Here is a 25,793-nt window from a genome sequence, read left to right on the forward strand (position 1 = left end):
ATGTAGAGGCTTTTTAATTAAAACTGATGAGTTACTACTCTTCACAACTTTGTGAGCCATCAGATGCAAAATTATTCATTGAGTTATCAAAATCAGTCAGACATGCATATTATATAAATGTATGGCATGAAATGTTCATGATGTCAGCTAAACTGGCAAATGTTGACTCTAATGACTGGAAACAGGCAACTGTGAAAAAGTATTTTTCAGTTTACTACTTTACTTTTTGCAGTCATCTTTTACCTACTTTTTTAAGTCTGTATTTAAATGCACTTACAGGCTAGAAAATGCAAAGATGGTTTCAAAATTGAGCCAAAGCAATTGAGAACAATTTTAACAATAGTATCCAGATCTAAAATAAACTCTATTCCGTCTCCACCACACACACACACACACACACACACACACACACACACACACACACATACAATTTCCCCCACTGCTTATTGCAGGGAGACAGAGGGACAGACAGACACATACAAATTATAGACTGACAGACAGACATCCAACGATTTATTTGATCTGTATTTTATATTTCTTTCACCTGTACAACATTTACACGTGTAATGCAAATGGTTAATGTACCTGTTCGAAGATAAACATCCACATTTGCTCTGCTGGCACGCAGTGATGCCCGCAGGAAGGTGCAACAAGCTCTAGTTCGTAAGGTATGAGTCAACGAGCTGTTTTTTGACTGACAGATGAGATTATCCAGTTAAAAACGAATCCTTTTTGACAGTCACTCTAATCTCTGATATTGGCCAATCAGAGGTCGGATTAGGCGGTCCTTATGCAAATGTGTTGGCAAGGGAAACGAAACCGCTCCATTCATCCTCCCCATCACGGAGAAGAAACAAATAGGTGGCGTTTCTCTGTTGAAGTACAGTTTACTCCTCCAACCGCGAGAGTACAAGTCACTTTGAGCGATACATAAAAGACCGGATACTTCGCTCACGATATTTGGGTGAGTAATATTGTATCTGTATTGAAATAGTTATCTATTTGTCTCTGTCATTTCATATTTAGTTTTTGTTTTTTCATAACGTGCGCATTGCTCCTTCAAGGTTCGCGGAATACAACATACATATTTTATATTTCAGTTACTAACACTTTGAAAACAGATTAATAAAACTGCGTTCACTTTTTTTTTCTCTGCCATAAAGGGACAAATGTTTTTCAGTAATGTGCGATTATAACTTTTGCGTGTTGCTTTAAAAGATAAACGTGTTGTTAAATCTTTATGCACTGATATATGGAGCATCCATATAAATTGTATTAAAGTAAGACTGAACAAAACTAAATTTACATTTGAGCTGCGCCAATAGGCTAATAAACTCATAATTGTGTTAAGTTGGCTTGTGGTTTAAATAGTTGCCACTTTGTGTGTTGTATTTATTTGCTCGTACTATTGACACAAGCTTAGGGCGTTAATGTTTATGAATAGAGCTGCACCAGTAAAGTTCATGGATGCGTGGATGTGAGTCAGTGTTGTGTCTGCGCCACGGATGTGTGAGTGGGAAAACATGGCAGTGTCTCGGTCAAAACCTAGTCAGCTGCCTTCCAAGCCAGCAGTTTTGGCCATCTGAAGTGTCTCCAGCATTTTGGGCACCACAGGGCACTGCAGCAATTCTGGGCATCATTATGGAGAATTTTTGGGCACCATGGACACATGCAGTATTTCTGGCCATTACAGGTGCTTGAAGTAGTTTTGGGAATAATGCCTGCATAATTTCTGGACGTTTTTGTCAGTGTGCTGTGGGCATCATGCGTTTATACAGCATATTTTAGGCATATTTCTTTGCTCTAGGGATAATTGTTTGTCTTCACAGGCTCATAAATTATATTTTAGGAATATTTCATAGCTCATATTTGGGCATCATGGATGCATACAGCTTTTTTGACCATCATTCATAGCTGCGTTGAGCATTTTTAGAAATCATGGACTTCAGCGTCATTTTTGGACATCATAGATGCTTGTAGCAGTTTTGGGCATCATATAAGTTTGCAGCCTTTTACTTTCTGCAGCTTTTTTCGGCGTTACTTGTGCAGCTTGCTGTGGGAATCATAGGTGCGTACAGCATATTTTAGACATATTTCATAGTTTAGGGATCATTTTGGGGCATCATGGATGAGTGCAACATTTTTGAGCAACACATTGTCATGATTCTGCCCTCGTGTCATTGATTTTTCCTAGTCTTGAGGCAGGATCATGACAGACCCATGTTTTGTGTACAAGCGCATGGCCTTGTCTTTGGGCCATGTGCTTGTGTTGTCTCGTTCCCTTGCCATGCCCCCCTTGTTAACCTAGTCGTGTCTTGATTGTCCTATCTGTAACACCTGTCGTGTCTTGATTAGTACCCCTATTTAGATCTCCTAGTGTGCTCTGTCTTGCGTCGGTTCATTGTCATTGTGATTGTACCTCAACTGTGTCCTACAATTGTGATTGTGTGTGAGATTGTGCTGTACCCGCTGAAGTCCTTGTATTACCGTGAGTGTTTATAGTTAGTATTTAGAGTCCTTGTTTATCTTGTCAGTCCAGTCCTGTTTTAGTTATTTAGTCTTTACCTTGCTCCGTGTTTTCCCCCTCGTGGGTTTTGTTTTCCCCTTTTTGTAATAAACCCTTTGTTTGAGAATCCCTGTCTGCACCTGAGTTCCTCCCTTACCAAAACCCTGACACACATAGTATATATAGCAACATATATGTATATATATTTTTTTTTGCATCATAAGATGCATGCAGAATTGTTTAGGCATCATAGGCCATTGCTGCATTTTTGGGCAATCATGGATGCATACAGCATATTTCTAGGGATTTTTAAGCTCATTAAGCATTTTTTTTCACAGTAGTCTTTTAGAGAATTTTAAGGCATCTGGAACCAAGGAAGATGTCAGGTAAACAACTCACACAATTTTAAAACACATCCCACATATATTCCATTTCTTTCTTTCTGAACGTGTCATTACTTACATTTGTAAACAATCTGCATATAAACACTGAACGTTAATAAATAATTGAATGCTCTTTGAGTGCTCTGTTCAATGGTCACCAAGTGCTCACCACTGAACTGTCACTAAAATGATCAGCAGCGAGTTGTGAGAGCATCAGCGTGTTGGCACCACGTCTATTTGCATCAATGCTGCCATCTGGATGGGCCTTCGAGTGGCCATGAAGCTTCAATGAGCTCAGTATATCTCACGGCCACTGCTCATTAAGCACAAATAATGAATGGATGCAGAAGTGTTTACGTATGCTTAGATAAAACACGGCAGAGGGCAGAGAGATATGGGATGGTTTCAGTGGTAAGAAGAGTGGAGGTCTATGGCCTCATTACTTCATCTGACCATGACACTTCGTTTGCTGAAGTGCAAGGGTGATTGTAAAATCTGTACTTAGTTTGAAATGTCTGAAAAGTTATCCTGTTGTGGAGGGGCATGGCAGCAGCTTTGTCCTTTAACCCTGTTTTTTCTAAAGCATTTTATTGAACCTTTTGACAAATATAATGGATATAATTTTTGTTGAGTTTCATATTTGGTACATCAGGCTTTTATGGCCCATATAGTAATGATATAGGAGAATATGAAGCTCATATTTGAGCATGAATGATGGCAAATATATTTAATACAATACAGTCTTGAATGAGAGATGTACAAAAAAAGTCTTCAGAATAAAGGTTCCAAAGGGACCCAAAACAAAATTTCAGTCAGTTATAAAATATGTTTTTCTAAATGTGAAGAACATTGTAAAACCCACCTTTTATGCAATGGAAAGGTTAATGGGTGGTTCTTCATGGAACCATAAATGCCAACAAAGAATCATTATTTTAAGAGTGAGTGTTTTTTAAAAAGCCTGGCTGACATGTCATTTTTGATACTCATATTTTCAAGATTTTTCAAAAAAAAAAAATTACAAAAATAAAATAAATGATGTATAAGTATTCATCTTGAAATATACTGAAAATAAAAAGTTATATGTTTAATACTTATAAAAATCACTTCAAATTTTCACAGCAAAAAAAGACACAAGAAATACACTAAAAGGCCTTTTACTTGCTAAGAAAAAATACAGAAGGCATATAGAAGATTGTGTACAAGTTCAGGTTTTGATCATTTAGAGACCTCATAAATTTGCATATCGAATATGATAAAGTAGGCTTTATAGGGTTCATATTTTTTTTTAGGTGAACTTAAGGTAGTACTAGACTGTGGATGGGTCATAGGGTCAGCACACATACGTCCAACTGTCCCCTTGATTTTGTCCCCAGCAAGAGCATTGGGCAGCATCGCACTACACTCACACGCATGGACGACTGACTGATTACGTCACATGCTCTGGTTTTCATGGAGATAGATGCCAGGTTTAAAATGGCTGAGCTCTGAAAGCCACACACACAGTTGTCAGCTTTTTGGCGGTACCAATCTAATGGCCTCCAGGCGGCTCGATTTGGAAAAACAAAGGAATGCCTGCATGGAAGAACAAATTACTGTTGCATATTTTTCCCTAGGATCCTGTATTGTGCATGCCCATCATGTCAAACAGAAGTAGTCTGGCCTGTTTCCTTTCTGTTGATCTTTTATTTTTCTAGTGTTGTTGTTGTTGTTGTTTTTGCTCTGCTTCCTGTTCTGAATTTGAATGAGAGGCAAGTACGGTGTCATAACAGGAGGATGCTGTCAGATACATTTAGCAGCTGGAGTTATCGGATGACGCCCCGGGGTGTTAGAAACAAATTGTTCAATGCATTTACCAACCATGTTACAGCATATAGATAAGGCAGGATATGAAATTCAAACCATGATAAGGCTGATTTTGAGAAGTAGGACTGACTATTCCATGGCAAACATAGGGCCTGGTCACTTCAAGCATTTTCTCTGATCGGATAGCTATCAGATTTTTTTAAATGGTTCCTTTTTTGCTTGGCAGCATACATGTGTCTCGGCAAGATGGATATATTAATCTGATCTTCAATTCCCACACTAAATGCAAATTTAACGTGAGTTAATGTCAATGAAAGCAACAAATATGCAATGCATTTTATTTATAATCAGCTTATTTCAAGATCAAAGACCGCAACAGGACAGAGAACAGCCAGAGACAATTTATAAGAGACATGCCACTTCCTCAATCCTCAATACAACTATATAAGGAAAACCCATAATGGCAAAGATGGCGGTTGTATGCACATGTCCCGCCCCTCCCGCTGGAAAGCCAATCGTCTGCTTTTAACAGTCAAGCCGGGAACCATTTAAGCCTATCGTCTGGCTACACTGACGTATACGCACAGTTGAGGAACCCTTGCACATGCGTAGTAAAAGTATAACCTGTGGGGAAAAAGTTGTTTTAAACCTTATTTTAGGGCAAAGTCATTAAACTTTTTCAGCGATTTTTGTCATATTTTACTGCCGTGACCAGTGAAAGTGCAGTTCTGACTCTCTGCCAGTTCATTTAGATAGGAGCCTTGTTTTGTTAATCTGAAATAGCTGCCCGGAAGTATTGCCAAGATGGCGGCCGAGTGGCACGACTTGCCTAAAAGGACTTTGGAACTGCATAAGATAATTTAGCCTTACTGCTTATAGTGAAGATGATTGTGTGTTGAGCATCTTAGACTTACTTTAAGTTTCATTTGCTGTAGTTTGTGCATCGGCATGCTGAAAAGAAACTCAAGAGATGCATCTGAATTAGTGCTGTCATATAGCTATAACGTCATATAGCCTATAAAATGCTCTCATGCGTTTATTATTTTAACATTTTGGGAGCAATTTTAAGCGTTTCAGAGGGCATTTACATCTGGTCTTTTCACGATCAGATAGCTAAGTGCACAGATGTAATCTGGCCCATAGTGTTGGCATAGAAGCCCACTGTGCTTCCAATAGGATCTGACTGCATGTCCGTTTCCAGACTATTGATTTTAATACAGATTGATTTTACATTGAACTGGCAATAGAAAATAAGCATACTGTATATGTAACACTGGTGAAATTTAAAACGTTTTATGTTTCCAAATGATTTGCACAGATCTTTTTTATTATTATTATTATTTTTACTGGAACTGTATCTGATGCAAACAAATTTTATTCTCCAGTGTAGTGCACTTCTTTCAGAGGTATTGAAGAATTCACTACATTGACAGCCCAGACTGGTCACCACATTTCATAATCCCTGTTATTTCCCCCTAAGAACCATCCTTGAGAGGGCACAGTTCAAACACTGCCTGCCAAGCCACTTGAATCAAATGCAGCACGATAAAATGAACACATAAAGACTGTGCACCTGTCTGACACTCTGCTCTGAATACTAAATACTGATTTTGCTCAAGAGTTATTATTCCAGCATCTGCAACAGCCGTTTAATGGTACAATATTTTGTTCTACCTAACAGAGATGGATGGCATTAGCTTATTGAAATAAACTGTTTACAATGTTGTTGTTTTGTACTCTAGCAGTGACAGAACCTGATCTCTCAAACATAGTAATGATTTTATAATATTTTGTTTAGCTGGTTATAGATTATCTTATGACAACCATCTTTCAGCCGTTTTTCAATAATACAAGGAAATGAACTGAATGTTTTCAAATATATAGTAATATATCATATTATATTATTTGAATTAATAATATTAGCCTATATTATTGGTGATACTTAAGTTTGGTCACCACTTTTTAACGAACTATTATGACTTTAACCTCAATAAACTACTAATTTGCTGCTTATAATAGTTTAGGTATCTAAAATATGGTCATGCAGAATAAGACATTAATATTTACTTTATAAATACAGGTGCTGGTCATATAATGAGATTATCATTAAAAAAGTTGATTTATTTCACTAATTCCATTCAAAAAGTGAAACTTTTATATTATATTCATTCATTACACACAGATTGATATATTTCACATTTGTATTTCTTTTAATTTTGATGATTATAAATGACAACTTAGGAAAATCCCAAATTCAGTATCTCAAAAAATGTGAATATAACTTAAGACTAATACAAAGAAAGAATTTTTAGAAATCTTGGCCAACTAAAAAACACTCAATACTTAGTTGGGGCTCCTTTTGCCTGAATGACTGCAGCAATGCGGCGTGGCATGGAGTCGATCAGTCTGTGGCACTGCTCAGGTTTTATGAGAGCCCAGGTTGCTCTGATAGTGGCCTTCAGCTCTTCTGCATTTTTGGGTCTGACATATCGCATCTTCCTCTTCACAATACCCTATAGATTTTCTATGGGGTTAAGGTCAGGCGAGTTTGCTGGCCAATTAAGAACAGGGATACCATGGTCCTTAAACCAGGTACTGGTAGCTTTGGCACTGTGTGCAGCTGCCAAGTCCTGTTGGAAAATGAAATCTGCATCTCCATAAAGATGGTCAGCAGCAGGAAGCATGAAGTGCTCTTAAACTTCTTGGTATATGGCTGCGTTGACCTTGGACCTCAGAAAACACAGTGGACCAACACCGGCAGAAGACATGGCATCGCAAACCATCACTGACTGTGGAAACTTTACAATGGACCTCAAGCAACGTGGATTGTGTGCTTCTCCTCTCTTCCTCCAGACTCTGGGACCCTGATTTCCAAAGGAAATGCTAAATTTACTTTCATCAGAGAACATAACTTTGGACCACTCAGCAGCAGTCCAGTCCTTTTTGAAGCGAGACGCTTCTGACGCTGTCTGTTGTTCAAGAGTGGCTTGACACAAGGAATGCGACAGCTGAAACCCATGTTTTGCATACGTCTGTGCGTAGTGGTTCTTGAAGCACTGACTCCAGCTGCAGTCCACTTTTTGTGTATCTCCCCTCATTTTTGAATGAGTTTTGTTTCACAATCCTCTCCAGGGTGCGGTTATCCCTATTGCTTGCACACTTTTTTCTACCACATCTTTTCCTTCCCTTCGCCTCTCTATTAATGTGCTTGGACACAGAGCTCTGTAAACAGCCAGCCTCTTTTGCAATGACCTTTTGTGTCTTGCCCTTCTTGTGCAAGGTGTCAATGGTGGTCTTTTGGACAACTGTCAAGTCAGCAGTCTTCCCCATGATTGTGTAGCCTACAGAAATGGAAGCTTTAGCCTAAGTTCTGCCAGGAAGACTCAATCACTTCGTCACTAATTACCTTCATCATTATCCAATCACGTCTTTATACTCCTGTATAAAAGATCGTACTTACACATGTTTGAGTTCGCAGATGCCGACGCGACAACAACCTCCACCCTCCCCACCACCACCAGGATGGTCCTGTCCTTACCTTCCAGGGGGGTCTGCTGCGCCCCTGCCTTCGTCTTCAGGCAGGAAATGCAGATTCGCTTCCCTCGGATTACGAACCATGGACGGGGCCTTCCGCCAAAGAAATTTATAATTGTGCTCGCTGAGCTGTCAATAAATGTATGCTTCGTACATTCCTCTATCTCCCGAGTCTTTCTGGTAGAACTGGACTGAGAGACCATTTAAAGGCTTTGCAGGTGTTTTGAGTTAATTAGCTGATTAGATTGTGGCACCAGGTTTCTTCGATATTGAACCTTTTCACAATATTCAAATTTTCTGAGGTAATGAATTTGGGATTTTCTAGTTATAAACATCAAAATTCAAAGAAATAAACATTTGAAATATATCAGTCTGTGTGTAATGAATGAATATAATATACAAGTTTCACTTTTTGAATGGAATTAGTGAAATAAAAACTTTTTCTAATTACATGACCAGCACCTGTACTAATAAACAACCAATATTCTAGTAATATGCATGCTAATAAGCAACTAGGGAGAATTGGTCCCTGAAGTGTAACCATATTATTTACATGAGATTTAATACCAGATTTTTATATATAAGCCTATATGGAAGTGGTGACTGGCTGCAAAACTTGCTGCCACTGTGCCACCATGCTGTTTTGTGTTGTGGTATAATTATGTTTTCAGCATTCAGTATAAACCTATGGTTTTTCATCTGACAGGCAAATATCAGTGAAAAACACAAAATGCTTAGAAAGGTAATAGCACACCTCTACTCAACAAGCCACATGAGTGAGCTATCATTCAAGTCCGTAGCAATGGTGTGGGTTGATTCTGTGTTTGTGTTATGGTTCAAATCACTCACCCTGCCTGCCTTAGCAATAATAATAATTGGTATTACTATTAACCCATTTTTAATATCTCAATGCACAAAATGGTCTCTTATTCAGAACATAAAGCATTAGGTCGTTTCCTTGTATTCTGTGGAATGGAACTATAGTGCTTTCAGTTTCCTTAAAATACAGCATTATGCTTCTTTGTATTTCCAGGCATCAACTGCAACAGTGTTATATTAGCAGATACAAATGACAGTACTTAGTACATAATATATTTTGAGAGGTGGAGAGCAGGTGTGGTGACCTTCATTGGGTTGCCCTCTTCTCCTGAGAGAGGAGAATATTCTTCCACACTGGAGTGTGGAAACATCACTATAGAAACGCCAGAGAGTCTAATTTAACATGATGCCATGGGACTCATTTAGAGCCAGGAAACATGACTAGTTGTTTTTATCCCAGAGTAGAAAAATATATTGCTTACAGGTTTCTCTTTCATAGCTCAGGAGACGGTATTCTCAGCCATGTTTTATTTTAGTATCAACTTTGTCTGAGATGTTTCTCTGGAAAGTCCTTAATGTAAAAAATGAACACAAATTAGTCTTTTATTTTTGGCATTGTAAAAACCTAAAATAAAAGTATCCTTGATGTTCTTAGATTTTTTTTTTCATGAGAAATGTTTGGGTTCATATTGATATATCTGAACTTGATTACAGAGTTTGATGTCTTTGCAAATCTGAGTAGAGTTTGAGACGGTGTTGAGTTCTGAATGGAGCATTTGTCTTTGAAAAAGCAACTGACCTCTACCTTAAAGAGATTCGGTAGCAAATGAAGATCCATTTATTCACCCTCATGTCATTCCAAAGCTGTCTGATTTTCTTTCTTCTGTAGAACATGAAGCAAAATATTTTGAAGTATATTTCAACTGTTTTTTCTCCATGCAATAAAATACAATGGGGTCCAAAATAATGCTGGACAAAAACACAGAGACAAAATATAAAAAATCAAGATGCAGCTAAAGATACAGTTCTGCAGTTGCCAAGTCATTTGTTTGTCTGTGCCCCATACCCCGCATGGGACCCAGCAGCCCCTTACCTACTGCAACTACCTTAAATTACTGCCCTGAACCATCTGCCACCATGCCCTGTGGGTGTGAGAAAAAGTACAGTCAGGGACAGAGAGGTTTGTTGTTCCTCACAGATACAGGGGAAAATAAAGAGACTTTTCCCTACTGATCTGTTCATGTATAATTTAAGGATCTCCTTTATGTTACCTCTTTTGCTCACAAAAGCTCCTTTGGCAGATGATGATGATGATGACTGACAGTTTTGGATGTGCCCCTTTGACTCCAGATAAGCATGGTTGACCTTTAGCATGCATATCTCCAAACAGCTGCATTATTTATGCCCACCACTATTGGTTGTTATGCCACATGAGTCAGTGGAGAATTTTATGACTCACCTGTAATTGAACTGCAGTCATGAGAAGGTGGCATAAAAAGCTTCAGGAGTGACGTACACATCCATAAAACTTTCATGATTTAGAATTCTTCCAAATTACTGAGTTTATTACACTGTAAAAAATTTCTTGTTGTTTTTACAAAAACTTTTTGGCAGCTGTGGTTGCCAGAATAATTTTGTAAAAATACAGAAAACTGTAAACACATTTACGTCAAAAACTGTTAATTTTACAATATAAAGCTGTAATTTACAAACAAGAAAATGTGAATATAAACCAGTAAATTCAACAACACACAAAATTAAATCTGTTTTGTACCTTGAAAATACTGACAACCACCATAATAATAAAGATGGTACTGTATAAGAGAAAGCCACATGAAGTATCAAAGCTCATCACAAGTAGCTTCACCACAAGCAGAAGTATATATTAACATATAGAAGGTGCACATTTATGGAAACACAAAACACCATCATGGTAACACACGTGATACTTAAATAATGCAAAAAACTTTCATTAAGCAACAGAAGATGTAACATAAAGCTCAAATGTACATAACTGATAACAAGAACTATTTAAAAACATGATTATTTAAACAAAATACTTTCAAACGTGGAGTGTCACGCAGGGAATTCTGGGAATATCAGTTTACAGTTTTAGACTGTAAATTATACATTGATTTGTTCTTTTTTTACTTCTAAAAGCTGTATAATTAACAAATTTTTACTGTAAATTTACATTAAATGCTTTGTTAGATCTTTTACAGTTTTTCCCTGTATATAGTACGGGAACTTACTGTTAACCTATTATCAGTTTTTTTCCGTAGCGTTTTTACAAAATTTTACAGTTAAAATTACACTTATTTTTTACAGTGTACTTTATATTATATAGTAATGTTTCTTTAAGTGTAAAGTTAATTAAAAACTGGGAAAAAACAATATAATGTTTGAATTAGAATTTTTTTTTTTTTTTTATAATTATAGATGAGGCATGCTAGGTATTTATTGATAATTGCTGTTATATATCATACATCCATAATTTTTTATTATTATTTAGAATAATATTTACTTATTTACAAAATTAAATTCTGTTTTGAATGCAATTTTTATGCAGTTTTGTTTTTTGTTGTTTGCTGAGTTACTGGTTAAGTTTACTTGAGATACTTCCTTCCTGAAACAGCTTAAAAACTTAAAATTTCCGCCCCTGAAGAGGAAATAATAAATCAAATTTAAGATTTGATTTTGCTGTTTCATGCGAAGAAAGATCAAAAATAAGCCAAGAGAACATCCATCCATGGCATAGCTTCTAACCAGTTGTTTTTGCTGAATTTTTTTGAGTGTTGTGAAAGCTTCCTGGTCTGTTACCAGGACAACCAATTATTCACCAGTGGTATCATCCCAGGGTTTTGATGAAGCACACTTGTAACATGCCCTTTTTCTCCAACATAAGAGGACCGGCACATTGTTGTGAAAAGGCTAGCGTCCTTAAAGGTGTACTTAAAGCACCCTTTCTTTAGGTTAGTGACACTCAGTCAGGTGTGTGTTTGTGTGCTGGACTGGTGCATATGTGTGTGTGTGTGTGTGTGTGTGTGTGTGTGTGTGTGTGTGTGTGTATTGTTTCACCTTTACATGTTAATAACACATTTTAGAAACCTCTCTTCAGAATATAGAATTTAAAAAACAACGTTGTTACCCATATTAGTTGCTAAAAACATGTTTTCTATCTTTAATAATATTATTATTATTATCACATTTTTTATTTAACATGAACATCACAGTTACATTGGACAAACCATATGCACTTGCTTGCTAATTTTCAACACCAGTCCACAGGAGATTTTTCAGAGAAGAGAAAAAAAAAATTATAACAATGCTAATAATAATAAATAACAATAACAATGTTACAATAAAAGTAAAAATAATGATACTAATTAAGAAGAAGAGAAAAGATTACAAAACAAATACATTTATACAGAAGCTATAAAGCAAAGACAACATAATCAGACAATATCGCAATAATAATATGATGTAAAGACCTATTTCTACCAGAAAGACTCGGGAGATAGAGGAATGTACGAAGCATACATTTATTGACAGCTCAGCGAGCACAATTATAAATTTCTTTGGCGGAAGGCCCCGTCCATGGTTCGTAATCCGAGGGAAGCGAATCTGCATTTCCTGCCTGAAGACGAAGGCAGGGGCGCAGCAGACCCCCCTGGAAGGTAAGGACAGGACCATCCTGGTGGTGGTGGGGAGGGTGGAGGTTGTTGTCGCGTCGGCATCTGCGAACTCAAACATGTGTAAGTACGATCTTTTATACAGGAGTATAAAGACGTGATTGGATAATGATGAAGGTAATTAGTGACGAAGTGATTGAGTCTTCCTGGCAGAACTTAGGCTAAAGCTTCCATTTCTGTGAGCACTGTTGTTTGGTTTTTAACCATTGTTTAAGTCCTCTGTTACTGTTCTGACGCCTACTGACCAATTCAGAAAACAGTGGTGAAACATGATTCATGAGACATTTAAAAACCATCTATCCATTTATATCCTTAATCATATCTGTTAATATATCAATATAACAATATCAATTTCATGATTTCTGATGCATTTAAAAAAAAACACTAAATATATATATATTTTTTATAATTATCTAAGTATATCAAAAATAATGCAAAGAAAAGGACAATTGGTGCGATGGTGGAACAATGCCACAATAGTTATTACAGGAATGAGGAAAGCAGCCATTAATCCTTGTGTAGTGATTGACAGGATTAGATGAACATGCTCCTCTTGAATCTTCATTTGGAGCTCCATTTGTTTAAATGACAGCTACTTCATTGCGTTTGATCTATTATGTCTGACAATGCAGATGACACCCAGTTTTTGTCTCTGTGAGGTTCATGGCCCCTGTTACATAGAGCTGTCATAGGGAGTTAAGAGAGAGAGTTAAAGGCAGTGATGGAAGACAGTGGTGTCTGGGATTGGTGGCAACTCTCAGCAGAGACACACGCACTCAGGCAAGAAACTCAAAGAGACGCCACAGCAGTTTTTAGTGGAATGAAATGTCTGCAGTCTTGAAGGAAAAGTTCAACCCAAAATTAAAAATTGCTAGAAATGTACTCTCCCTTAGTTGTTTCTCATAACAACAGATTTGGAGAAATGTTGCATTACATCACTTGCTCACCAATGGATCCTCTGCAGTGAATGGGTGCCGTCAGAATGAGAGTCCAAACAGATGGCAGTTTCTGTGTGTTTCTTAGTTTTTTTTCTCAGGGTTTAAATCTAGAAATCTCTAAACTACTTTTTCATCTCTTCATCTCTTCTGCTGTTTCTGCGTGTCAATCTTAAAAGAGTTTGCAGAAGGTCACTGAGGTGAATAAAGTCTGTATTGAGTCATCAATTGAGTCATCTCTTCTTTTCTCATTCAATCTCTGACCAGTGCCAGGACAATGCCCAAGCCTTGAAAAAATATATATATTTTTCCCACCTGGATCCATTGATCCAAGCACCAGACCTGTATGTCTTTGTACGTGTGTATTTGTGTTTGTGTGTGTGTGTGTGTGTGTGTGTGTGTGTGTGCATCTATGTGTGTGTGCTGTGGAGGAATTAATCCACTGCCAATATCCCAGTGTCCAGCACATCTCGGCTCCCAGGGTTCTCATCTCATTTGGTGGCTCCTAAAAGGAACATTCACAGACTGATGTGGCTGGAATATCAAAGACATCAGCAGTGACCACACAGCCAATCACTGTCCATCGATCAATCCGACTGACGATGCAGAACTGATGAAAAGAGAGAAAGTGATAGGGGAGGCCATGAAACAAGGCCACAGAAGACATTTGCTGTGTTTTCTTGCTGACGGGAAGGTAACAGCTATACGTGAAGCAGAATTAATGTGCGTGACCTGTTGGTCTCGTCACAGGAATTCTGTGATTAATGTTTTGTTCTTTAAGACTATAAAGTCAACATAAAGTCAAAATAGGCAGTATTTACTTTCTTAATATTCAACTTATTCTAAAGAAACAATAAAACAATATTTCCTGATGTCACCTAGGTTGTAAGGGTGGGGGAAATAACCAGTAGTCAAATATTAAAAATAATGCAAACTTTTTAATAGCTAACAGTGCAGCATTTTTCTCTTCAGAAGCCTAAAGCTAACCATTTATCCCCTTCAGTAGTTTATTTTTCACTGACAAGCCAGCAACCTCAAGGGCAGTTGCATGTGGTTCAAGCAACTTAAAACATGACGCATTAATCTGCAAAGCCTCCCAGATAAGCATCAGTTTGCTCAAAGAAACCGAAGTGGCGTGGTAATGGAAGCACCTTTACGATGTCTCCCACATTTCCTCCCTCAGCCCTGCTAGACTAATCATCAAGCAGCCATCATAATCCTATAGGAGCCACAAGAAAGCCAGCATTTGTTGATAAGCAGAAACATTCACTTGGGTGGCAAATGAAGCAGGAACTGACTCATCAGACAAAAGCTCAGGAGAGATTTTATTCCACAGCAAACAACTGGAAAAAAAGAAGACTGAGTTTCCATTGTAACTCTAAGACCCAATTAAACCATTAATTCTCAACACAAGCCAGCCAGAAGATTAAAGGTTTTTTTTGTGTGTACTTTGTATTTTTTTTTTTTTATACCATTCGTTTTAAGACTGCCCATATTTCTTATCAGCTGAGGTGCTTTTGTAAGCTGAATTTGCTGCAAAATGTGCTCTTCTGACAGGCAGTCTCTGGCCCTCTTAAAAAAACCCTCTCCTTCTTTAACACATCCCTCTCCTTCCAGACCTCAAAGGTCCTTTTTACACCTGATATTAAAATGGGTTTTCATCAATCTGATCAGAAGATGACATTAAATACAGGCGTAAATGGGTTATAAAATGTTTTTAGATTGTTCACTTTCAACCACTTGCAGAGAAGGTCGAAAATGATAAAAGTTCATCACAAAATTCGATTCCAACTTCACTACATTTTGAGGTAAAACAACTGAAACACTGTTACCATCATTTTCCTTCTCAATCACTCGTAAGCACCGTAATGGCTTCATTTATTCAGTTATATTCATGTGCCTCCTAATTGCCCCCACTTACTGAACATGTGAGCGTTATGGGACTGATTTTGAGAAAAGTGCACCAAGACAATACATTCCAACTTCGCTATGTTGAGCCAAAGAAAATGAAATAGCTGTTGCCATTCATATTACTTCCAAAACACTCATAAGCAGCAATTTATTCAGACGTATTCATGTGCCACACTGCTCTCGTGAAAGTGGTGTAGAGTGTATAAGAGGGGAGCACTTAAGCCTGGCTCACACTACAGGATTTTTTGCCTGATTTAGCCCCGATTTCCCCCCCCCTGAGAGTCGGAGCAAACATCATGTCGAGCACCTCAATCGGTCCCGATGTTCTGCGTGGATTATCTGATAATGTGATGCGTTCACTGATCGAATCTTGCACCTCCCAATCTGCTCGCACACAAATCGGGCCAGCCCCGATTAATATCAAACGTGTTTGAAATTTAGGATTTAAATCGGGATGATGATGGCTATATGATTACGTCAGTACTTTCACAGCCAATGCGCAAAACAGCTGATATACGGCTCCATTGGATAGTGGAGACAGAGGAAACTGTTTCTTTACATTTTGTAGTAACAGTCTGTATAACGTGTCGAAAACGCATCACAACCGTAAGGAGAAAGAGAAGCGCTGGACTAAAAACCGCCTCAGTTTTGAATGCACTGGGTGAGTGCAGAAAGCTGCTAGCACGCTAGCTAACATGTAAACAAATATAAGTGACAAACTGCTGCGTGAGATCACGTGACGCGCTCCTTCTGGTAGGATAATCTTAATTATATCTTGTAGTGTGTATCGCTCTTTGTCAGACACGTGGTTTTGTTGTGTGTGACGTCACCGCGGCGCCATTTTTGAGGTATCGCTATTGACTGAAACAACCACGATTACAAGAATAGAAGTAAATAATAGAATAAATAACTAATATAACTACTTAGATAACTATCTAGATAATAAGTAAATATAACTCACAAACCTGGAGAAGCAAAAGAAGATTGAGAAAAGGCCGTACCGAGATATATTCAGTAAAGATGCCAGGGACCGTTATATGGAGAAATTGTCATCCATTCATAACATAGATCCATATGAGCTGGCTGCATTAAGTTGGAGTGCTGACCCCGCATTGCTACCTTCATCCTCATACTTAGACATTGTAAATTATCTTCGGTACCGATTCGGTAACGTTACTAAAATTTTTTAAATGTGACGGTACCAGGTCTCTTTAAGTACCGGTAGTACCGAGGTCCCGCTCAAACCCGGTTCAGCGCTATGATTTCCGCGAAGCAGAAAACGAGGACGGAATCTCAAAATCCAGTCATGAAAATGAAACTTACATTTTAATATGGACAGTCGTGGAATTTGTCAAAGTTAGCATAAATTAATCAGATCAAATCTCCATATGAACCAGTATCTGTAAATGTTAAACCGCAAAAGTTGTTTGAAATATGAATCCGTGTTCTGCGCGTCTGTGTGTGAATGAATGGCAGAGACCTGCGGGTTTGTTTACTACATAGACTGAAGCGCATGACACTTGCATTAATTTCAGCATCTGAGCTTCGTGACCCATTCTGTCATGAGACTACATATGCAGCCTATCGCACAACAAGAACGTACAATTTTACCACATTTAAGACCAACACAATCCTCCCAATTGAACACACTAGCATTGATACCTTACAAATGGCGGCTATACCCATAATGCATTTCATGTTCCACGAGTGTGACGTCACCTGACAACGAGCGATTGCGCCGCGATGTTCAAATCTTGTAGTGTGTGCATGTTTAAGATATGAGGGAAGATAATCTGCGAAGATTCTCCTAATGTGTGTGCTGCAGCCAGATTTCATAATCAGTTAGGAAATCCTGTAGAGTGAGCCAGGCTTTAAGATGAAATCCAAATAAAGTGGTCACAGCAGACACATTTAAAAGGCATATAATACCAGGTGTAAACAATGTCAGAGTCTATGTTTCTGTTTACCCAAACCTTGATTCAGCTCCTTACCTCCATCTCGCCCTGTGTCCCTTGATGGCCACATTGTGTGAAGACAGATGTACATGCTGGTAGACCTGTTGGTCTGAAATATATTGTAGACATGGGTGTCTAGCTGGGTAAATGCCGGCTCTATTTTTCTGTCATGTTGGTTACAAGATCTTTACAAGATAATTTTACTCCCTGATTTACAATCCCAGAATGAACTGCAACACAAACTGGCACAGTTAGCAATGAAAGATTTGATTCTTGCCTAAATGTCATCAAACAACCTTTTAATGAAAATTTTTGACTGAAAAAACTGCGTACTTGTGCATGACAGTTAATGTGTAGGCATCGGTGCAATCACTTGCACTCAGAATAGTCATTTTTGGTCATATAGACAAGAATTATCACATCGTTTGAATCTGTTAAGGGTGTACATTTGTTTGTGTATAACAACAAAACATTGTGTGCTGTCAAATAATGAAAACAAACAGAATACTATTTCTGCGTCTCGATCCCTGTGAACCTGAGGTCAAAAAATTTACCAAAACTGCATTGCTTCACAGACAAGAAATATATATCTATAAAACGTTAAATGTTTTAATAATTAACCAATTCAAATAGAAAACAAACATTCTCTGATTATGTTATCCATATGAAATGTGTATATTGCGCTTGACGATTAATTAACCTCATCATCTTTTTAGTTTATCAATATATTTTTTTAAATGGTAAGGTAGTATCCTTGCTGTTTTCCCTGGAACATTACATTACTTTTTTATTTTTTAAGCAATAAGAAATCTGTGGGGTGGGGGGTATATACTTTAACAATGTTCGTAGGTCGGGAAGAAGGAGGCAGGAACTGGCGAACATTCAAATAAAACTTTAATTATAAACACAAGACTGTCACGCACAAACAGAACAAAAAACAAATTCTCGTCCTTCACTGTCATTACTCCTCCATTTATATTTCCGGAGCTCCTCCGTGGGGCTCAAGACCGGTGAGTGGTGCAGGTGTTGCTCATTTTCAATTACTCCAGCAGCCTCGCTCCGTTCCCACGGCTCTCAGCCCCACCCCACTCATATAACAAGTAACCCTTTTTCGGTTGCACTTTATTTTACAGTACGTGTACTAACATGTACTTATAGGGTACTTACAGTGTATTTATCTAAGAAAGTTCTGGTAACACAAGGTAACTACATGGGATAGGGTTAGGTTTAGGGGTAGGTTCAGGGTTAGTACCTAGTTATTACATAGTTATTGTAATTACTATAATAGGTACATAGTATGTACATGAGGAACAGGACTGTAAAATAAAGTGCTACCCCTTTTTCCTTCAAACTATTAATTTAAAGAACTGACTCAAAAGGGTCATCCATCATTGTATATTTGACTGCTTAAAATGGAACTGGAAACATGGATACAGGAAAACTACCAACCTCACATTATGAAGTAAATGACAACAGGGTCCAGACAGCTTTGGAACAGTGCAGCAAATACATTTTTACACAGCTACTGAAAATAAAGTAAAGATCAATCAATTGATTTCAGGAATCAATATCAGGATAGTTCAGTATAGATCACAATTAATTGGAAAAATCTATATTTTTACCCATAGTTTTTCCTACTGATTTGAACTATTTATTATCATAGTTAAAAATTTGTCACAGTGTGTCTCAATAGTGCACACACTAAGACATAGACGAGCAGATGCTGCTAGATGGCAAAAATCTGGGCCTGTAGTGTATATTTTACTTATACAACAAGCCAAAACTAATAGGATAAAGTTTTGCTGGAGGCTGGTTCGGAGTCCGGGGATTGAATTCCAAGTGGGGACAGTGTTCCAGTTCCAACTGCTTAGGTTTTTTGGAAATCAAAGTAATTTCTATATTTTATCCATCCAAAAGTCTACGAAAGCGATCCCAGTTCTGCACATAAACGTACCTCAATGTAAAACATAGCGGTATATTTGTGCCTATGGTAAGCTGTGCAATGCTGTCTTTTGTGATTGGCCACATAATACCTGAGTGCTTCTCTATCAATGTGCATCCTGCTCCTCATAGAACAGATAGGTAAGCCAAACACAGCGAAAGTCTGATTTTGCTATATTTTGTCACCGAAAATAGTTTCAAACAAAGTCACAGCTTAGCCTCTGTGCATCTCCAAGCAAACACAGCGGTGTTTCGTTTAAGAATGAATCGGCATTTCTGAACAAATCAATTGTTCAATGTCCCATTAATAAAAACAGTAATTTGCTTCATTCCTAAATTATTCAGCCGTTTGAATGAATTGATTGAATGAATGATTCAGTGATAATTTGGCATTTCATTTTTATTTTTAAAGCATAGATTGAGTAAATCTTTTAATATTTCTATAATTAAAACTTTAGGCCTATATTTAAAACACTATAACTCTGGGACATACTGGTCATTGATAGAGCGATCCAGAATGTTGCGAGCTGGAACCCAGCATCTCTTCTTCGGACCATAGCCCTCCCAGTCTACCAGGTATTGGTGACCTCTGCCCATATGCATCACATCGATCAGCCACCAAACCATATAAGCAGGCGACCCCTTGATGAGTCTAGGAGGCTGGCCAGACCTTATGACCGCAAATGGAAAGTGGGGGCTTAGTACGGTGATGGTCCGCCGACACTTTGTTTCTCTCGCCAGTCCGGGTAAGGGCTTCTCTGGTGATACTTCAAGTACAGAGGCACCTCTGAATGTGTGGGTGAAACAACAGTGGCAGATTCTTGGGATGGGAATAATGGGGGCTGGTATCTTAAACAGCACTGGAAGGGAGACAAAACCTTAGAAAAGACAGAGAGGGAGTTATGTGCGTACTCTACCATGGTTAATCTGGAACTCCAAGATGACAGTTTGGCAGACACCACACTGCGCAGAACCCGCTCCAAATCCTGGTTAGCATGCTCGGCATGCTCATTAGTCTGCGAGTGATAATCAGAGGATAAACTCGCAGTCGCCCCCAACTGTCAACGGAATTCTGTCCTAAACCTTGTCACAAACTGCGGATCCCTATCAGAAACCACGTTTACCAGGAGGCCATGAATACGGAAAATGTAATTCAAGTCAACTGTCTCCCAGGGCTGCGAAGGGACTGACAGGGACTGGAGTAACCCTGCTGGGGGTTGATTGGAGCATTTACCCTCATTATAAACCGGACAGGCCGATACGAACTGACGAGCATCCTGTGCCAACAATGGCCACCAAAACCGCTACTTGATCAACATGCAGATGCGAGTTGCTCCTGGGTGACAATCTAGTTTGGACGAGTGGACCCACTGTAGGATGCTAGTTTGGACGGGCACAAACAACAGACCCTCTGGGCAACCCGCGGGAAAAGCGTTAAATGCAGTCTTCCATTTGTCCCCCTAATCCGAAGTGATAAGCATTGTGGAGGTCACACTTGTAAAGATGGTTACCCCCTGCAAGAGCTCGAAGGCAGATGACATCAGCGGCAAAGGATACGATTCTTCAGCGTGATTTCATTCAACTCCCGATAGTCTATGCAGGGACACAGCGAACCATCCTTCTTCTCCATGAAGAAGAATTCTGCCCCAGCCAGAGAGGAAGAGGGTAGAATGATGCCTGCTTCCTGAGAATCATGAATATACCTCTCCATGGCCTCCCTCATAGGTCTGGACAGAGAGTAAAGGCGCCTCATGGGCAGAGAAGTGCCAGGCAACAGGTCTATCGCATATGCAATTCTATCGTATGGGCAGAGCGGAGGCAGAGATGAAGCTCGGGACTTACTGAAAACCACTCTTAAGTCATGGTAAGCTCCTGGTACATCCGCCAGACTCACAGGCTCCTCCTGCAACACAGAACAAAACATTACGGGGAAAATCCAGCACCCAAACATTGAGCTAAACAGAAAGGCCTTCAATCCAACACAGAGTTAAGACCCCGGTCAATCTGTGGGTTATGCTTAATCAGCAAGGTGTGTCCTAAAACCTCTGGAGCAGTGGGTGAATGGATAAGGAGGAAACAAATCTCCTCAGAATGATTGCCAAAAAGTGTTGAAAACTTAGTGGCATGGGTAAAACTGGTGAGTAGATTCTGTGATGGGAGTGAGTGAGGGGGGAAGAGGACTCAAATGCAGAGGAATAAAAGGAGACAAGTTTATTCTCAAAAATAGGAGAACAAAAATTAAGCTGTAATCAAAACAGTGAGCAAGTCTCTGGAGTATTCCAGCTTCAGTTGGCAGAGGGATGCAGACCAGACGATACTTCCGAAGTCCCAACGCTCGAACATGACCAGCAACCTGAGAATAGAGTGAGACGCAGGGTGGCAGTCCTTCACGCTACTCGTCCTGGGGTACAGGTAAATAAGAGATCAGAGCAAAGCAGACCACAGAACATCAAATGCAACAAACACACAAAACAATCTACTCACAACAAGGACTAGACAGAAGAGAAATATAAAGGAAACGGTAAAGAGCGACAGGTGGAGAACAAGCAAGTCATAATCTGAGCAGCCCCACCACCAGATCAGCACTGATCACACCGGTCACGAGCTGCCGAAAAAGACACGACAACATAGACAGCAGAGGGAGCCAGGAGGGCACCCTGACCCATGACAATAACATTATTATTCTGAATTTAAATATCCACCTCTCAGTCTCGTTTAACAGTCTGTAAATATTCCTTAAATTGTGTTCTTCTGTGCACCTCCTAGTGAAAAGATGAATTATTGATTTTGCGGGTTTAGCTAATTAGGCCAGTTAGAGACAATTACTAATCATTCTCAGTTTTTAAACTTTTTATTAATTTTACTAATTATATATAATGTGCATAGTTTTACTATTTACATTATAACGTGCTAATTCACACACAACGTTATCTTTCATTTGGCCGGAATTGAAGGCTGCCTGTCTTGATATCCAAGAAGGTTTAGACAAAATATGAAATATGAATATAATGTTTTTATAGATTATAAAGGGGGTTATAATTAAATACATCCGAAAGGTGATCTAAAATGACCCCCTGCCTCTTTCCAAGCTCTCTCTCTCTCTCTCTCTCTGTAATATATATATATATATATATATATATATATATATATATACATATATATATATATATATATTAATAATTATATGTATGTATAGTGCCTGAAAAAAGGTTTGGTGTGTATCTGAAAGTTCTAATAAAAACAAGCTATCATTCCTTGTTTGTAAATTGCGAAGTGTGTTCAACTTCAACATATTACAACTCCCAGGTAACCACATGACTCGCTCTCAGGTTCAAAGGCAATATAGGGGGTAGATTAACTATCATAAGCCCCTCCACCAACATTGCTTTCCAATTTGAGCCGTTCTTCATTTCCTTTGCAGTTTCATGGAGAGCTCTGGAGTAATGATTGACAGATTTTGTTTCCTCTTGCATGCCGGCTCTTTGAGCAGTCACTTATTACAAACAAGTTAACAATGGTCGGCCTGTGGGCATGAGTGCTTGCAGTGTTTGATGGAAGCCTTTCTGATTGAAAACAATAGTGAACTGTCTCACCAGTCCCAAAGTATCAGCTTTCCAGAGCCTTGAGGCGTATATTGTCAGCCATATAGTTCATTAACCACTTAGATCTTTAATTAAACCCCCCTGTCTAAAGTTAACTCATCAGAAAGATGCCAAGATTAGCAAAGCCACCAGACCACAGAATTCCAAAAAAGGTCAGCGACAGAGAGGGAGTGAAAAAGAGCAAGAGAAAATGAGAGGAGATGAATGCTCACCTCTGATTAGTCATCATGATCCCACTAAAATGACCTTCCGTCAGTGGGAGAAAATAGTGCTGTGGGCGACCGGGTCTCAGATGAGTTCCTCTGCAAAGATGCTGCTGCTGCTGTATTCCGTCGCCATGTGCCCCTCGTCAACTATTTAGACCTGCTAAATATTTCATGAACTTTAATAATCCGAGAGAGGAGATAATGACTCATTAAAACAGTGCCTCATTTGTCATTTGTTCACCCAAATTTATCCATTTTCAAAGCCCAGGGCAATTTGGATTTGGTTTAATAAATCTTATATTCTGCCAGAAGTAGACATGTTCTAAGCCATAATGTCATGACAGTGTAAAACCCCAAAAGAATAGCTGGTAACAGCTGCTAACAGAATGTCTTTACACAGTGTTACTTAACTGTTTTGCACAGCTAAAATAACTGGAAGTGAATAACATGGAAGTCTATACATTAAAATAAGGTGGATAGTGTTGGAAAAAAAGAATTGTTTTTATTTTTGTTTTATATAATGAGTTCAAGTTTCAGATTAGTTTTAGTGTTTCACTTGTTCAAAGTTAGAAACTGTTTACCCTTTGTTTTAATATTCGTCGTTTCCACAAAAATCTTGCTGTGATTCAACAGAAACACACCATTGATTATTAACCCCGGAGCTCAATGTAAAAGTCTGTTTTGAAAGTTTTATTTATTTCTCAATGGAGAAAATGAACGGGAACTTGTCCTGCGAGACCATGTGATGCCATTTTAATTAACAAATGTCTTAATTAATGATAATAGTTTTTGTTAATGATACAGTCTTGCTTAATACTCTTAATGTTACAATACTTGAGGCAGAGGAAATGAGAAAGATGTGAAATGGTGCAATTCACGTCTGCATAACTGCTTCACATTAATCTTGTCAAGAGACCTGCTGTACACAATACATTTCTGTTTTTGATCGCTGCTGCTAATCTATAAAGCATGAATCTATTTTAATGGCTTTTCGCCCACCTTGTCCACAGAGAGGTAGAAAGATGGGGAAACACAACAGCAAGCTTGCTCCTGAGGTGCTAGATGACTTGACCAAGAGTACAGAGTTCAACGAAGCTGAGCTGAAGCAGTGGTATAAGGGCTTCCTGAAGGACTGTCCGTCTGGCATCCTCAATCTGGAAGAGTTCCAGCAGCTCTATGTCAAGGTGAGGGATCTAAAAGGGATGCTTTACACGTTAGATATTACCGCTCTATCAATGTGACAATGAAGTATGTGATAGTGATTAAAAACATAATCAAATTACTCACGCTCATGCTGTTCCAAACTGTGGAACACAAAAGATGTTAAGAAGAATATTGACCTTCATATTTTCCATAAAATTAGATTATATTGTGACCAGGGACTGTAGAGCTTCACAAATAATGAGAAATCACCATTAAAATATCATACAAATGGCCTATATGACTTATGCATGCTATATTCCAAGTCTTTATTCCATTATTTAGGCCAATGTAGTAGTTACTAAAAAGTGTACTGAAAGCCAGTTGCTGAGTCTGTGTTGTGCCTTTCAGTTCTTTCCTTATGGCGATGCTTCAAAATTTGCCCAGCATGCCTTTCGGACATTTGACAAAAACGGTGACGGTACCATTGACTTCAGGGAGTTCATCTGCGCGCTCTCCATCACTTCCAGGGGAAGCTTTGAACAGAAACTCAACTGGGCCTTCAACATGTACGACCTGGACGGAGACGGCAAGATCACACGTATGGAAATGCTGGAGATCATTGAGGTGAGGGATTCAGAGAAGGCATTGCATCACTTAATCAAATATGAGTTTGCCTTAGAAATGTGTTCACCCCATCTTTTTCGGGGGGTCTCTGATGTCCAGGCAATCTATAAGATGGTTGGCACAGTGATCATGATGCGTATGAACGAGGACGGGCTGACCCCACAGCAGCGTGTGGACAAAATCTTCAGCAAGATGGACAAGGATCACAACGACGAGATCACGCTGGAGGAGTTCAAAGAGGCGGCCAAGAGCGACCCCTCCATTGTTCTTTTATTGCAGTGTGACATGCAGAAGTAAGGAAGGAGAGGAAAAAGAGGAGCATAGGGGTGCAGGGAGGGGGGGAGAACCATGTACAGACTTCTAGAGAGATGTAGGTAACAGATAATGAGAGAAAATGTACATACAGTTGAACATAAGTTAGACTGCGTGATAATCTTGGCAATGCTGAGGGAATGCTTATGGCCATTTGGATTGATTAGTGAAAGTAATGCAAGAGAGAGACTTTTCCACTCCGTATCACTTATTACACATTCTGTCTGCTTTCCAGCCTCAAGAGTCAGAAAGTTTGAAAGATTGAATCCTTAATACAAGACATTTCTTTCCTCGAAAAGTTTGCTGTTGAGCCAACAGACAGGCATTTAGCACTCTTTTTAGGATTAAAAACATATTTGAACAATTTAATTTAATAATTAATTAATGATTTAATAATCATTTAATTCTGATTCATTTTAATGCATTT

General features: G+C 38.7%; 1 protein-coding gene across 1 annotated transcript; it reads left to right on the forward strand.

The window, feature by feature from the left end:
- Window positions 1-839: 839 nt before the first annotated feature.
- Window positions 840-25,793, forward strand: hpcal4 (hippocalcin like 4). Its single transcript, XM_026257023.1, has 4 exons — window positions 840-964; window positions 24,298-24,471; window positions 24,839-25,054; window positions 25,154-25,793. The coding sequence occupies exons 2-4, from the start codon at window positions 24,310-24,312 to the stop codon at window positions 25,349-25,351; spliced, it is 576 nt and encodes a 191-aa protein (XP_026112808.1). The 5' UTR covers window positions 840-964; window positions 24,298-24,309; the 3' UTR covers window positions 25,352-25,793.

This window comes from Carassius auratus, unplaced genomic scaffold (genome assembly GCF_003368295.1).
Source record: "Carassius auratus strain Wakin unplaced genomic scaffold, ASM336829v1 scaf_tig00214186, whole genome shotgun sequence".
Taxonomy (NCBI): Eukaryota; Metazoa; Chordata; class Actinopteri; order Cypriniformes; family Cyprinidae; genus Carassius; species Carassius auratus.